The sequence below is a fragment of the Triturus cristatus genome, chromosome 3_1, assembly GCF_964204655.1.
Source record: "Triturus cristatus chromosome 3_1, aTriCri1.1, whole genome shotgun sequence".
Classification (NCBI taxonomy): domain Eukaryota; kingdom Metazoa; phylum Chordata; class Amphibia; order Caudata; family Salamandridae; genus Triturus; species Triturus cristatus.
This window is the reverse complement of record NC_140583.1, coordinates 791,043,524-791,055,632: the sequence shown is the minus strand read 5'-3', so window position 1 is coordinate 791,055,632 and position 12,109 is coordinate 791,043,524. Positions and strand designations below refer to the sequence as shown.

Below are 12,109 nucleotides of genomic sequence, written 5' to 3'. Positions count from 1 at the left end.
TGTCCGGCCCAGTCTGCAAAAAAAAAGGCTGATGCAGGCAGTCCTTTGCGTCTTCCCTTAATGGAGCTTTGAGGAGCAAATGTACGCTTGGTGAACCTGATGTCTCAGGAAGGCAGCCATTGGGGCTAGCCACTGTGTAAGGATACAAGGCTCAGATATCATACCGAAGGGGAATGCCTTGAATTGATAGTGCTGCCCGCCAGTAAAATGTAGAGGTTTTGCCTGTAATTCCAGTATATAGGGCTATGAAAGTATGCATCTTAAAGCACCTACCTGCAACATCAGAAGGAATTTCTGGATAGTCACCATCAGAAAAGGATTGCTTTTTGAGGAGTTTGTTGAGGTCCCTGAGATAGAGTATTGCCCTCCAGAGGTCGTCTAGTCGGGGGCAGAATTTTATTTTTTTGTCAATCATAGGTACCCATAACAACAGAAAGCTGGGTCCTTCAGTTCATGTGAAAAGGAAACATGTATGAATTTGTGCAGAAACCACCTTCTTGTCCTGCCAGAAAAGAACATTATTTACACCTGCAAGAGCTACAGCAGGACATTCTTCTCCTATTATTGAAATGAGCAAAATAAGCTGCCCCAAAATCCTAAAGGAATCCGCAATTTTACTCCAGGTATTTTCAGCCGCAAACGTTTAGGGCTGGTACTCATCCTTTTAGTATCCCTCTTCCTCATAATCCATGTAAGGTTTGCGCTTGATAGTTGATGTTGTCTTCCAATTCTGAATCAAAAATTTGGGAAGGTAGTTTGGTTGAAAGCTTCATAGGAGAATGTCCAAAAACCTCTGTTAAAAGTATTTCCAATGACTATAGGTTGTTCTCATTGAAGAGGTGGTATTAATGGTGAGTGCAGTTGATGCTAAAGATAGTGTTCGCCGACGACAAAGTTGTCCTTGATGGGACGTTTGTCAGTGGGGAAATGATGAACATCCACGGTGCCGTTGTTGTGGGTCTAGTTGTCACTGCTGTAGACGAGGGTCTGGTCATCGACGGTGCTTTTGCTGGAGCAGTATCAGTAGAGTGATTATAATAGACAATGGTCGATTCTTCTTCGTCATCAATAGTGAGATGGGTACGTCTGATAAGGCCACTTGAGAGCTAGGTTTTCTCTATATTTTTAACAGAGGATTATCTTTTCCTTTTTTCTCGCAATGCCTCTTAGGAGAACCCAGACCTTTCCTTGGAGGAGGTGGCTGCTGGTGCTTTTTTTTTTTTAGTCTGCTCCAAATCAAGAAGTATCAGAAGTTTCTGTTTTTGCAATGCCTTTGTAGATAAACCTAGTGAGGCACTTTTCATGGGATCATCCCCAGAGAAGGAGGATGCCCCCTGGAACTGGAATTTTTATTGCTTTCCATCAAAGTGCCAACCTCCTCTCCCCCTTTTGAAGGGTTTTTGAGGGAGATGTTTTATAAATAACTTCTGCTTTGTGTGTAGAATAAGACAGTAAATACACTGGCAATGATGATCCTTTGCGTAAGGCTACCTTTAGACATAGTCACAGCAGGATTTGAAGAGAGAGCTCTTCTAATCTTATTTTCAGTCATGGTGACAGGAACAGTTGACTGTTCCCATGGACCAGTGATGAGATAAACATCTCAAAATTCCCTAACAACTGATTACAGTTTGATGAAAGGTGAAGAGTAAATGTCGAGAAGTAACTGTATAGAGGCCAAACAAAGGTTAGAGCAGAGCTCTTCTCAGGGAATCCCTCACAAGAGTTCCACTAGACATTTGAACTATTGTGGCCTGTAGAGGAAGTAGGAAAGCTCAGAACTTTCACTTCATAAACTGAAGTTTAGATTGTTTCAAATGCGGTGGATATGCTACTAAACAAATACTTTTGTTGAGGCCTTTGGAAAATCTAACACTGTTTACTGCTATTTAGGTCTACCAGAGATTCCCAGCCTAACAGGCAAAGATTTAAGCATGTGAATATATGAAAAATCAAATGCCGGAGAACTAGGTGTATTATGCGTATTTCACATAAATATTGACCTTAAGCAAAAATCATTTCTGCAAAATTTTTAGTGCCAAGGTTGGATTTCAACCATCCGTATGTGACAAGAATAGAACTGACCATCAAAATTCAAAACCTTTTCGCAAGCGTTATACAAGTATTGTTTCTCTACTGTGTGACAAATACATATACTAGAATAGGCCAAACAAATGAGTCGAACAAAAAAAATTCTAGGACTGCGTAAGCGTAGTTAATGAAATAACTGGGAACTATATGTGAACCCCTAAGGAGTTCAACACTAGATTACACTTGTGGAATAACAATTATGCACAGCCCTAACTGCCATTAGGATGCAGATGTAAGGGAGGCCTTGTAAAAACATGCCAGTTATAAAATGCAATTCAGTTAAATGAGGAGCTGATCCTGGATCACCAGCTGATTTGTTTGGGCATTACAGACATGTGGTTAAAGAAAGGGAATTGTAACTCCAGTAAATTGATTCTGCTGCCTGGGGTTCACAATCTTGTTGGTAACCAGGTGAGCAAAGGAAGGTTGCTGCTTCTGGCAGCTGCAGATCATTTCAAGCCATCCTTGTGTCCAAAAGGTGGTAAGGCTGAGGAGTGAGCAACAGGGTTGTTTTGATGCCAAAGGGACGATAATACAGTCCGCAGGATATGGAGGTGTATCGGCAGTCTGCTACCCATCACCTGTGTCAGTGTAATCTTCCCTGTGGCCAATGAACTGCATTTTTCCTTTTGACGGTGGCATAAAAACTTGTGCAGCAGCAGGACTTCTGTTAACCCTCAAGTGCAAAGGAACAGAGCTGCACTATTTGCCTTGCCCGTACTACAGTTGGCAAGTTTCTACTACAATGCTCACTGAGACATGCAGCTGGTGCATTGCTGCTTTCACTTGTCATATGAAGGAGGGAGCAACTCCTGCTCCTGCTGAGAAGTGTATGTTTCCTGAAGGATTGGCAGAAAAACAAGGACTAGTTCAGTGGCAAGGCCACCATTGTTCATGCAGTATGGAACAGCATTGCAGCACTCACATAGCTCACAGCTGGCAAGCTTCTGCTTGGTTGTAACATCAGAGATTTGACCTGTGGCTGGGCTCCTACAGGACCTGTACTGCTTGGTGTGACTGCATTGACAGGGTCATGAGGGATTCTGACAGCAGGATACTTGCCCTTTATCCTGCAGTTGGCAGAAGCACTACAGTGCTCACAGGGCCTGGTTTGCACTTTTCAGGCACATTAGGGACAGCAGAAAAGTATTGCTCCTGTGTCGGTAGGGACTGTTGCTACAAGGCTTGCTCAGCCTACTTCATGGATTGACAGGGCAATCGGGAACTAGTGTTGTGGCAAGCCACCTTTGTTCCTGAAGTAGGGGGAGTATTGCAGAACACACAAGGCCCATCCTAAGGCTGCTTGAAATCAAGGACTCGCATTTTGTGGCTCTCTGGACTTGGTCATTCTTTACATAGACTCCTCTTTGCTGCAGTGGAAGCATTCTGTGACGTCGCCCCACAAGTCCCACTCCTGTAGCTTGCAGTCTTTTCTGCCGTGTTTCTCTTCCAGTTGTGCGTCCAATGGTCACTGACATGAAAGGAGGTCTACAGTGGGACAATTGCTACCGCTATTTTTAGGTGCATTTGATTGGTTGCTCCTTTCCATTACAAGCTGGTGTAGAAAACATTTGAATTGAGGGTATCAATGGACCTTCAATGCACCTAGTGGCCTCTTCAGGCATTGCAATGGAAGCAATTCATATATAAGGCAATGTGATGGAATAGAAAATGTGGGATGAATCCATCTGTCACTAATAGCCTTGGAGTCCATTACTAGAAAGATAGTTTCTGGCTAGTTGCACTGAAGAACTACAATGTCAAAATGTAAAAATCAGTCACTCATCAAAGATCCATAAAAGTTAGGCCAGCTGTGTGGCTGTAAGGCTATTTTTAACTCATGTATCATGCTGGAGACTATCATATCTCCCATCTGCTACCACTTGCACAATAAATGTTGCCTGCAAATCGTGGTTGGAAGGCAGCAACGGTTGCACTTTTGGAAATCTGCTTGGGTGCGGCCTGAAAGGCATCTGCCTGATGCCACCTATACACTGTCTTAAAGCACTACTACTTAGATTATTATGCACAACAAGATATATATTGGTAGCAAAAGTCGCATTTAGGAACCTACTCATGCAGACTGTTTGCCTCTTTCACACCTTCTCTGAATGTGCCTCAAGTAATCCGTGCTAGGCAAGCGTGTATTTAACCGCTCCATTTAACAAAAGAAAAAGTCACTGCCTGTAACACTATTATCAGCTTGGAATTTGATAAAAATGTACTTTCGTACAATTCGTCCACCCAATGACGCAAACAGTGTGGTGAAAAAATGGGGTGCTTGCAAAGGGCTGAAGATGAAGCTAAGGATCTTGTTCGTATCACTAAGGTATGGTCGTAGACTCTTGTCATGTTATTACATGCTGTTCTTCAAACATTTAAATCTATTCTGGATAAATCCACAGGCAGCAATAGTCTGCAAACCTGTCTAAAAAAAATTCCAAGCTGCAAAACTATTGTTCTTTATTAGGAACATCTCTGTTGATCTCTAGGCCATTCCTCCTTAGGAGAATTTGATGATGGAGCATCGTTTCAGAGGGAAACTAACCAGCAGACAGGAGTGTGATTAAAGCTTTTATATTCTAACTGGATGTTTGCCTTGCAGTCTTATGGTGTTGGGAGAGCTGGTGGACTCAGGAAACTCCTTTTTAATAGGCTGCTTATTTTACAGGGGATGCCAACAGACAAATCAGTGACCTCAAATTCAAACTTGCAAAATCCGAGCAAGAAATAACAACACTGGAGCAGAATGTAAGTGTGGCATGGTGTCAGTGGTCAAGTAACCCAAAGATAAATGCTTTATCTGGTACATATTTATGTGCTCTTTCAGTGACATTATTTACATTTTCTTTTGTAGGATGCACCCAGTACCGAATATAATTAAACTGGGGATATTTTCAAATCTATATAAGATTTGTGCCGGTCTAATTCAGGATACTGTTGCAAATCCAAACTCCTTTTTTGTACCATGTTTATTTGTGTTGGATCAACAATATTTGAGACGCCTAATTATTAATGTTTCGAACGATATTTATGTTTTACACATTACTTAATGGCTATGATGATTACTGTGTGCCAATGCCAGTTTATTATCTAGTATCATCAGCTATAAAATTCATGCTGTTTCAGGGATCCTGCTTAGAAACTGAACTTTGCCTGAGATCACAGGAAGTCAGCATGTAGGGCCTTAGGGTTTGATTTAGATCTTGGCAGACTGGTTACTCCCTCACAACAGTCCAGGGGGACAGATGAATTAGTACCCTAGAACACAAGAATCTGAATTCTTAGTAGTCGCGGTAACAGACCATCACCCTTTGTTCTCTCATTTCGCACGTGTCCACAATAAAAGGAAAGAGACACAAAGAAAGCTTACAGTACTTATTGAAACTAGCATACAGTATCATGAAGAAACTGTGCTGCAATTAGGAGACATATGCAAGTCAATAATATGATTGACACAATTAATAAACTGAACAGAATGAAAAGCCCGTTCATAGCGAATGACAATTAGCCTAAGCCTACCCTTACCATGAAAGCAGTGTTATACTAAAGATGTCTGGGATAAGTACCTGACGGTCATAATCAGTTAGTCTACATCTCAGGCGCACAGCACTTTTGTCTCAGAACCGATTCCCTGCAAGTCTTGTTTCTCTGTTTTTAGAACGGCAAGTCTCAGCTTATATAGTACGATTTGTCCTCTTTGAAACACGGCAGCTGGCTCTCAAGATTATGTCTAGCTGTTAGTGTAAGACCATAGAGAAGAACAGGGCACAGTGTGGTGTGGACTTGCATGAATTGTGCAGACTGAATCTTAGCAAAAAAAAATATCTGCAGCTGATTTCGAAAATAAGTGTGGCACAAAAACAAGCGAGTTACTCGGTGATGTGTGCAAAGCAAAAGCGGCTAACATAGGGGAAAACTACAGTGGACACTATAGGGGTCTCACGCCAATGCCCGCTCTGCAACTTGACACAGTCTTTCAAACAGTAATCATGTCACATCACCTTGATCCCTACATGTACTTGTCTAAAAAAAATGAGTTGCTTAAATGAAATTTGATAAATTTAAAGTGAGAAACTAAAACTATAAATTATTTACTGCCTCACTTGTATATTGGCCAAGCTCGGCCTATAAATCTTAAAGGGTCATCCTGTGAGTGAAGTCACACAACTCTAACTTTCATCCTAAAACAAAGCTGCATTCTAGAATACCTGTTGGTGATTAGAGATGCGGGTCTAGGAAAAAGTAAGGTTTTTTTTCTCCACACTTGGTTGCCCCTTTAAGTCTGTAAACCTTCTCTGGCATTAGGCTGAATTGATAACTTTCACTTTATGTTTTCACTGATATTAATTTGACCGTGGTCATTATGCACATGTATTAGCATTTGTCCACACTTGGGCACCTGCTGGCAATGCATCCATGACAATTTATCCTTCATACAGAACAAAAATCCAATGTTTACTGGTTATTTCTATTGGAGGTTTTCACACAGTTAATATGTTTGCTTCTGGTTGCTTCAGTCTGTCAAGCAATGGCTGTCATGCAGTTATCTATGGCCTCATTATAAGATGGTACATTTAGCAAAGTTTAACAGACACTGAAGCACTGGAACTAGCTAGTGTCTAACTCCGATCGATGATTGTTTCATGGTGGTAAGCTGTGAAGCATAGAAGAGGGATAATTTAGTAAGAATAACGAGAATTAAATGATTGACACGATACAAGGATTTAACTTCCAGTGCCCCTTTCAAATTGTCTCTTTTCCATCTCTGCATGTTCAAACATGACCCTGATCCACATGACACGTTTCCGTTACACAGTATGGTTAATGATACTTGTGAAGGTCTGTGCAGGGCTAGGTTTGGGCGACTGTGCGCAAAATAAACCATCTATATGCTTTGTGTCAAGCTCTTTGGGGGGGGGGGAGGTTGTAACAGTGTCTTATATATTTGGAACAGTATGAATAAAGTTATGTTGAGCAGTGTGTGGGTAATTGTACCTGTGAGGAAAAATAGGGATCGGACAATTTAGTTAGCTGCACCGTCGAAGAGTTTTTTAAGGTTTGTGTAGTTAAGTGACAAAGAAAAGCTATGTAAATCATGACTTGTGCAAAGCATTGTGTGATTAGAGCTACGTAATGGCTGTGTGGGTAATGTGTCCTCTTTGGTTGTAAGTCACGGTGTGAGAAACGTACAATTTGGGTAGTTGTGTCTGTGAAAGGCAGAGTAATACAATGTGCAGGTAACTGTGCCTGTCAAGCATTTGTCAGGCATGATGTGGCTTATGCACTGGGTGCACAACTGGGTGTATCTGGATCCTGATAGTTAGATCTGCATCGTGCTAATCATGTCATGGGATCCGCATATAGAGCGGTGGTGATAATTTATATTGTGACCAGACCCTTTTCTATAGAGCCACTAGCGTGGAGGCCTGTTGGCCCACTCTGCAAAATTTCAGCTTTTGTGCCCTTGCCCAGTTCTGTTCACTAACATCCCAAATGCATGTTAAGCGTGTTGTTTTGTGTAGCCTGCTCAGTACATGTATGGTGTGTGTGTGTGTGAAACATAATAATAGAGGCCAGTAGGATCCATTTTGAATATCCCTGACCTCACCTTGCACAAGATGGAGGTGTTTACTGTGGTCTCAGACAGTGCAAGTCTATTGCTCACATTCTCGTAGCTGCAAAGAGGAGTCCTCGATAATAAAGGGAGGGAAAGAGACAGGGCTTTGTTAGATATTCTATGAGATATTTTGTGAGGAAGGAGCTGCTGAATATTCTTCATGAATAATACCATTTGGTGGATGGTGAGGCGTGGGAATGCAGACTGTTGTGAAAGGTGGGGACATTTTATGTGAGGCCTGACCTTTTTCTCTTCTCTCAATTATTTCTTAATATAGGTTGATAACAGCTAGGTGCAGAATTGGCACATCTGTTTGTGCCTCTGTTTTGGGTGTTCCCTGGATATAGATGATTGGCTGCTTTTGTTACTAGTAGAATTGTGTAGTATTAAGAATCATTGTGTATATAAAGTACGTTCTTTCTTGAAAACACAAGCACTACGTTGGATATTCACCATACTGGGTTGATGACGGATTGTTAAGCTCAAGCCTCTCCCTGTACCTGCCTGCCACACTGCCTTGAGATCTGAGCTTAAGCCTGCTCCCTATACCCGCACCACGACAAGCGTGTAACTGCTCTCCTTCGCTACTCTGAAAGTCAAGTGAAAAAATGGTTGTACTTTGCCCTGTTTGAGGAGCCTTAGTAGGGCAGGTTCCAGGACATCAGAGGCAAATGTTCTTTTCCCTCACCGTAGGGGTCCAGGAGCCCCTGTTTGCCCCATGCCCGGCCCCCACCAGGATCTAGCAGCACGGCTAATGAATGTCTGTGTAAGAAATCATTTGGATATGTCAGGATCTGTGTAATGCAGTGGATGTGTCACTGTATATGTAGAAAACTTTTTATGTGTGAAAAGGTTTGCAATCCATGGCTTTAGTACCTCAACCTCTGGGAAGCTTGTTCTAGTAAAAATGCTGATAGTACAGTGCAGGGATGACTTTATGGCATTATGTGGATTATGGTTCCTTTTACAAGAAATGAAAAACATACATTGCACAACCTTAATATGGGGAGATTGTGATCACAAGAGAAATCAGTAATGGGGACAAATCTCTTTGAAATGGAACTGTAAAGCCGGTATGTTGCCCTGAAAGATGTGCAGTGAGTAACCTCTGCTGAAGTCCTGTAACATGTTCGAAAAAAGAACATTTAATAAAAAGAATCTCTCAAAAAATATTGTCTAAAGCACTAAATTGTGAGCTCTCCTATGTTTAAGGGAATGGTAGTCATAAGACATCATAATGTTAACAGTACCTGAGAAAAACCTTGTAGGGCCTGGTGTGGGTGACAGTGCATGTTTTTCTTCTTTTTCAAGGTGATACGGCTAGAGGCCCAGGTGACGCGCTACCGAAGCGCTGCAGAAAATGCAGAGAAAGTGGAAGATGAACTAAAAGCAGAGAAACGGAAGCTCCAAAGAGAGGTGAGGAGGTTGTGGGAGATGGGCACCTTATGAGCAGAAAGGCCAAATGGGAGACCCTGCAAAATGCTAGTGAAAGAATAGTCTAATTCAGAGCAAGGGCACTAGAGACCGGGCAGGCAGGGGAGACATCTGTTACATCGCGTTCTTCACACCGCAATACCTTTACAACGCAGGCATTACAACACAAGTCATTACAACTACTTACGCTGGATGGCACTCTAAGCTAAGGAATAGTTTGATTAACTATTCCAACACTTTCCCTACTGTAACGTAGGCTGGAGTTGGAATAGTAAATCATACTATTCCGAAGTCCAGCGCCCCCCAGCGCAAGTCATTGTAAGACTTGCATTGTAATGTCTGCTTTGTTAAAGGTATTGCGGTGTGAAGACCGCGATGTACTGTCACATATTAGGCAGGCAGTGCCCAGATTTTGTGGGCGACAGCTAGTTGTTTTAAAATAGCCATCCCTAAATGGGTTGGTAGTGCCCAATGCTTTTGGGGCAAGTGTTTCCTAAGTAGAGTGAAGACAGGGTAAATGTCACTGACTGATGTTTGGAGGATGAGGAGTAGTGCCATAGTGAAAAACAGTTAATGATTTGTGGTGGGTTGTGTTTTGATGGCAAGAGTGACAGAGTGGGTGTTGCTTAGTGATGCTTATTGGAAACTGTCTTCTAGCCGGAAGCAAACGCACTAAGTGCGATAACTCTGCCTGATGTGTGTGAAGATAGATCCAATCTCTAAAATTCAGGTTCCTGTCTGTTAAATACCTCAAAGGTTTCCAAAGTGATGGAATGAAAAGAAGTTAAACAGTGTCCCAATCCCTTTTATGTAAAAGTCTGTCTTATTAGCTGCAATTGCACTATAGGGATGGAATGGAGGTGAAAAACTCAAGCTGCTTTTGAGAAACAAGGGGATACTCTGCATCAGGCACCAGCAAAAGTTTGATGCTATCTAATGGCACCTCCATTTTCCTGCATCTATTTGTTTATCTCCGGTAGCTTCTAGAAGTCCTTCACTGCGCACAAACCTAAGCCACTGAGGTCATTATATAGCATTTACAAAGTGCTACGCTACACAGCAAAGGGTGATCCGGCGATGAAATGCTAACAATTCATACATCAAATATCACTAAAACTATTGTAAAAGCCTGGTCTTTCATTTCTTCTTAAACACTGGAAAGTTAATGTTCGAGGCATATGAGCTGCAGATTACACACTGTGCATAGATCGCCATCTGGTGGTGGCCCCGGATGTTGCAGTTGTTTTTCCTCTTGGAAAGTCTTTGGAAGTCACGAGGTATGTGACTCCTCCTTTGGATCGTATTGCGCATGGGCTTCGGCTCCATCCTCAGATTGGTTTTTTCCGTCATCGGGCTCGGATGTGATCTTCGCGCTCCGGTTCCGAACAGTTTCCAGTTCCTCTATCGACGCGCAATCCTCACCCCATTCGCGGTATTGTTTTCGATCGCGATCTCCACACTCAACGCGGCTCTCATCGATCAAGACCTTCGATTCTAGTAGTCGACGACGGCCTTCGGGTCTACCCAAGCTCCGGTCCTGGCTAATGGAAAGGACTCTTTTCAAGAAGTGCCCTAGATGTGGGTCCAAATTCCCCCACACCGACCTTCACAAAGTCTGTAACCTCTGCCTCTCCCCTGAACACGAGGCTCGAGACTGTCTGGCGTGCAAGTCCTTCCGGTCCAAGAAAACCATTCGAGACCGAAGAGCGAGAAGAACCATGCACACTCGACGACGATTCCAGATGACATCTTCGGGGAAGGCGTCGACGCTCCAGAATGACAACACACCGACGAGGGCCTCGTCAGCGCCTCCGAAGCTGACGATTCAGATTTGGAGGACATCACTCCGGCACAGAGGGTTGTGAGTATCGAAGTCCCCCCCCTACACCCTCGACGGCACCGAAAAAGGCTTCAGTCACGCCTTCGCCTCCAGGCCTAGGCAAGACCAAACACACTGCTTCCCACACCGCACCTTCGGGACCGGTAAAGAAGCCTATTAAGCCTTCCGGCAGCTCGGGCTCGAGCCAGCCCACCGTTGGTGCCGAGAAACACTCCTCCGCACCGACGCCGAAAAAGAAAATGGCCTCCTCCTCGGCACCGAGCTCCACACTGAAACACTCGGCACCCAAAACCAGCTCCAGCTCCTCGGTACCGACACCATCCTCGGAACCGAGCAAAAAACACAAGGCCACCGACACCGATATCTCGAAACCGAAAACCATCTCGGCACCGAGTAAACAGACAGCCCTTTCCCGGCCGCATAGTTCCAAACAGCGGACTAGCGCAGACTCTAAAACAAGCAACCCGACGACCCCGGTGCCTTTGGCGTCGACGGACAAACCACCCTCGGAAGAACTTTTTGCACCTGATCCATTGCAAAAGACATTGATCAAGGACACCAAAACCGGACATTTGATGCTCCGCATCAGAAAGAGACAGCTGGAAAAGCCTGCTCCAGCTCCACCTCCTAAGAGGAAGGATTCTGCTACCTCCCCTTTCAGAATACCTTCACCACCTCCTCCACCTTCCCCTCATCCACCTCCTCCTACTCCCCCCCACCTCATCATTCCCCCACACACTCTCCGGATAATGATGATGTCTATGATGACATAGGGGACGTACCCCATGACTTACCAACAGGGGACCCCACTCGCTCCCCAGACCCATGGGATGACTATAACATCCCTGACATTCCTAAGGTCCCGAAAGATGATCTCTACCCTTCGAGACCATCCCCACCAGAAGACTCATTAGGGTTCAACCACTTACTCCAAAGGGCTGCACACTATCATGGGGTGGATCTCCATACTGACCCCGTGGAGGAGGACTTCCTTCTCGATACTTTTGACACCACGCATAGGGCCACCTCCATACTGCCCATGCTCAAAGGGGTTATCAAACACGCGCCGGAGGTCTTTAAAGACCCAGTCAGAGCCAGGGTCATTAACCCGCGCATAGACAAAA

At 43.9% G+C, this 12,109-nt stretch overlaps 1 protein-coding gene and 1 long non-coding RNA gene across 10 annotated transcripts in view; one reads left to right on the top strand and one right to left on the bottom strand.

Annotated features, from left to right (window-relative positions):
- The window catches only part of LOC146861042 (uncharacterized), a 115,519-nt gene that overhangs the window by 37,985 nt on the left and 65,425 nt on the right, over nt 1–12,109 (bottom strand). The gene's annotated exons all lie outside the window — the stretch shown is intronic.
- LRRFIP1 (LRR binding FLII interacting protein 1) overlaps nt 1–12,109 on the top strand; it is a 458,695-nt gene that overhangs the window by 433,208 nt on the left and 13,378 nt on the right. For all 9 annotated transcript variants that reach the window (XM_085645079.1, XM_085645077.1, XM_085645080.1 and 6 more), the window contains 2 exons: nt 4,763–4,842; nt 9,023–9,127. In XM_085645079.1, the coding sequence (XP_085501205.1) occupies nt 4,763–4,842; nt 9,023–9,127 (185 nt within the window). The remainder of the gene's footprint in view (nt 1–4,762; nt 4,843–9,022; nt 9,128–12,109) is intronic.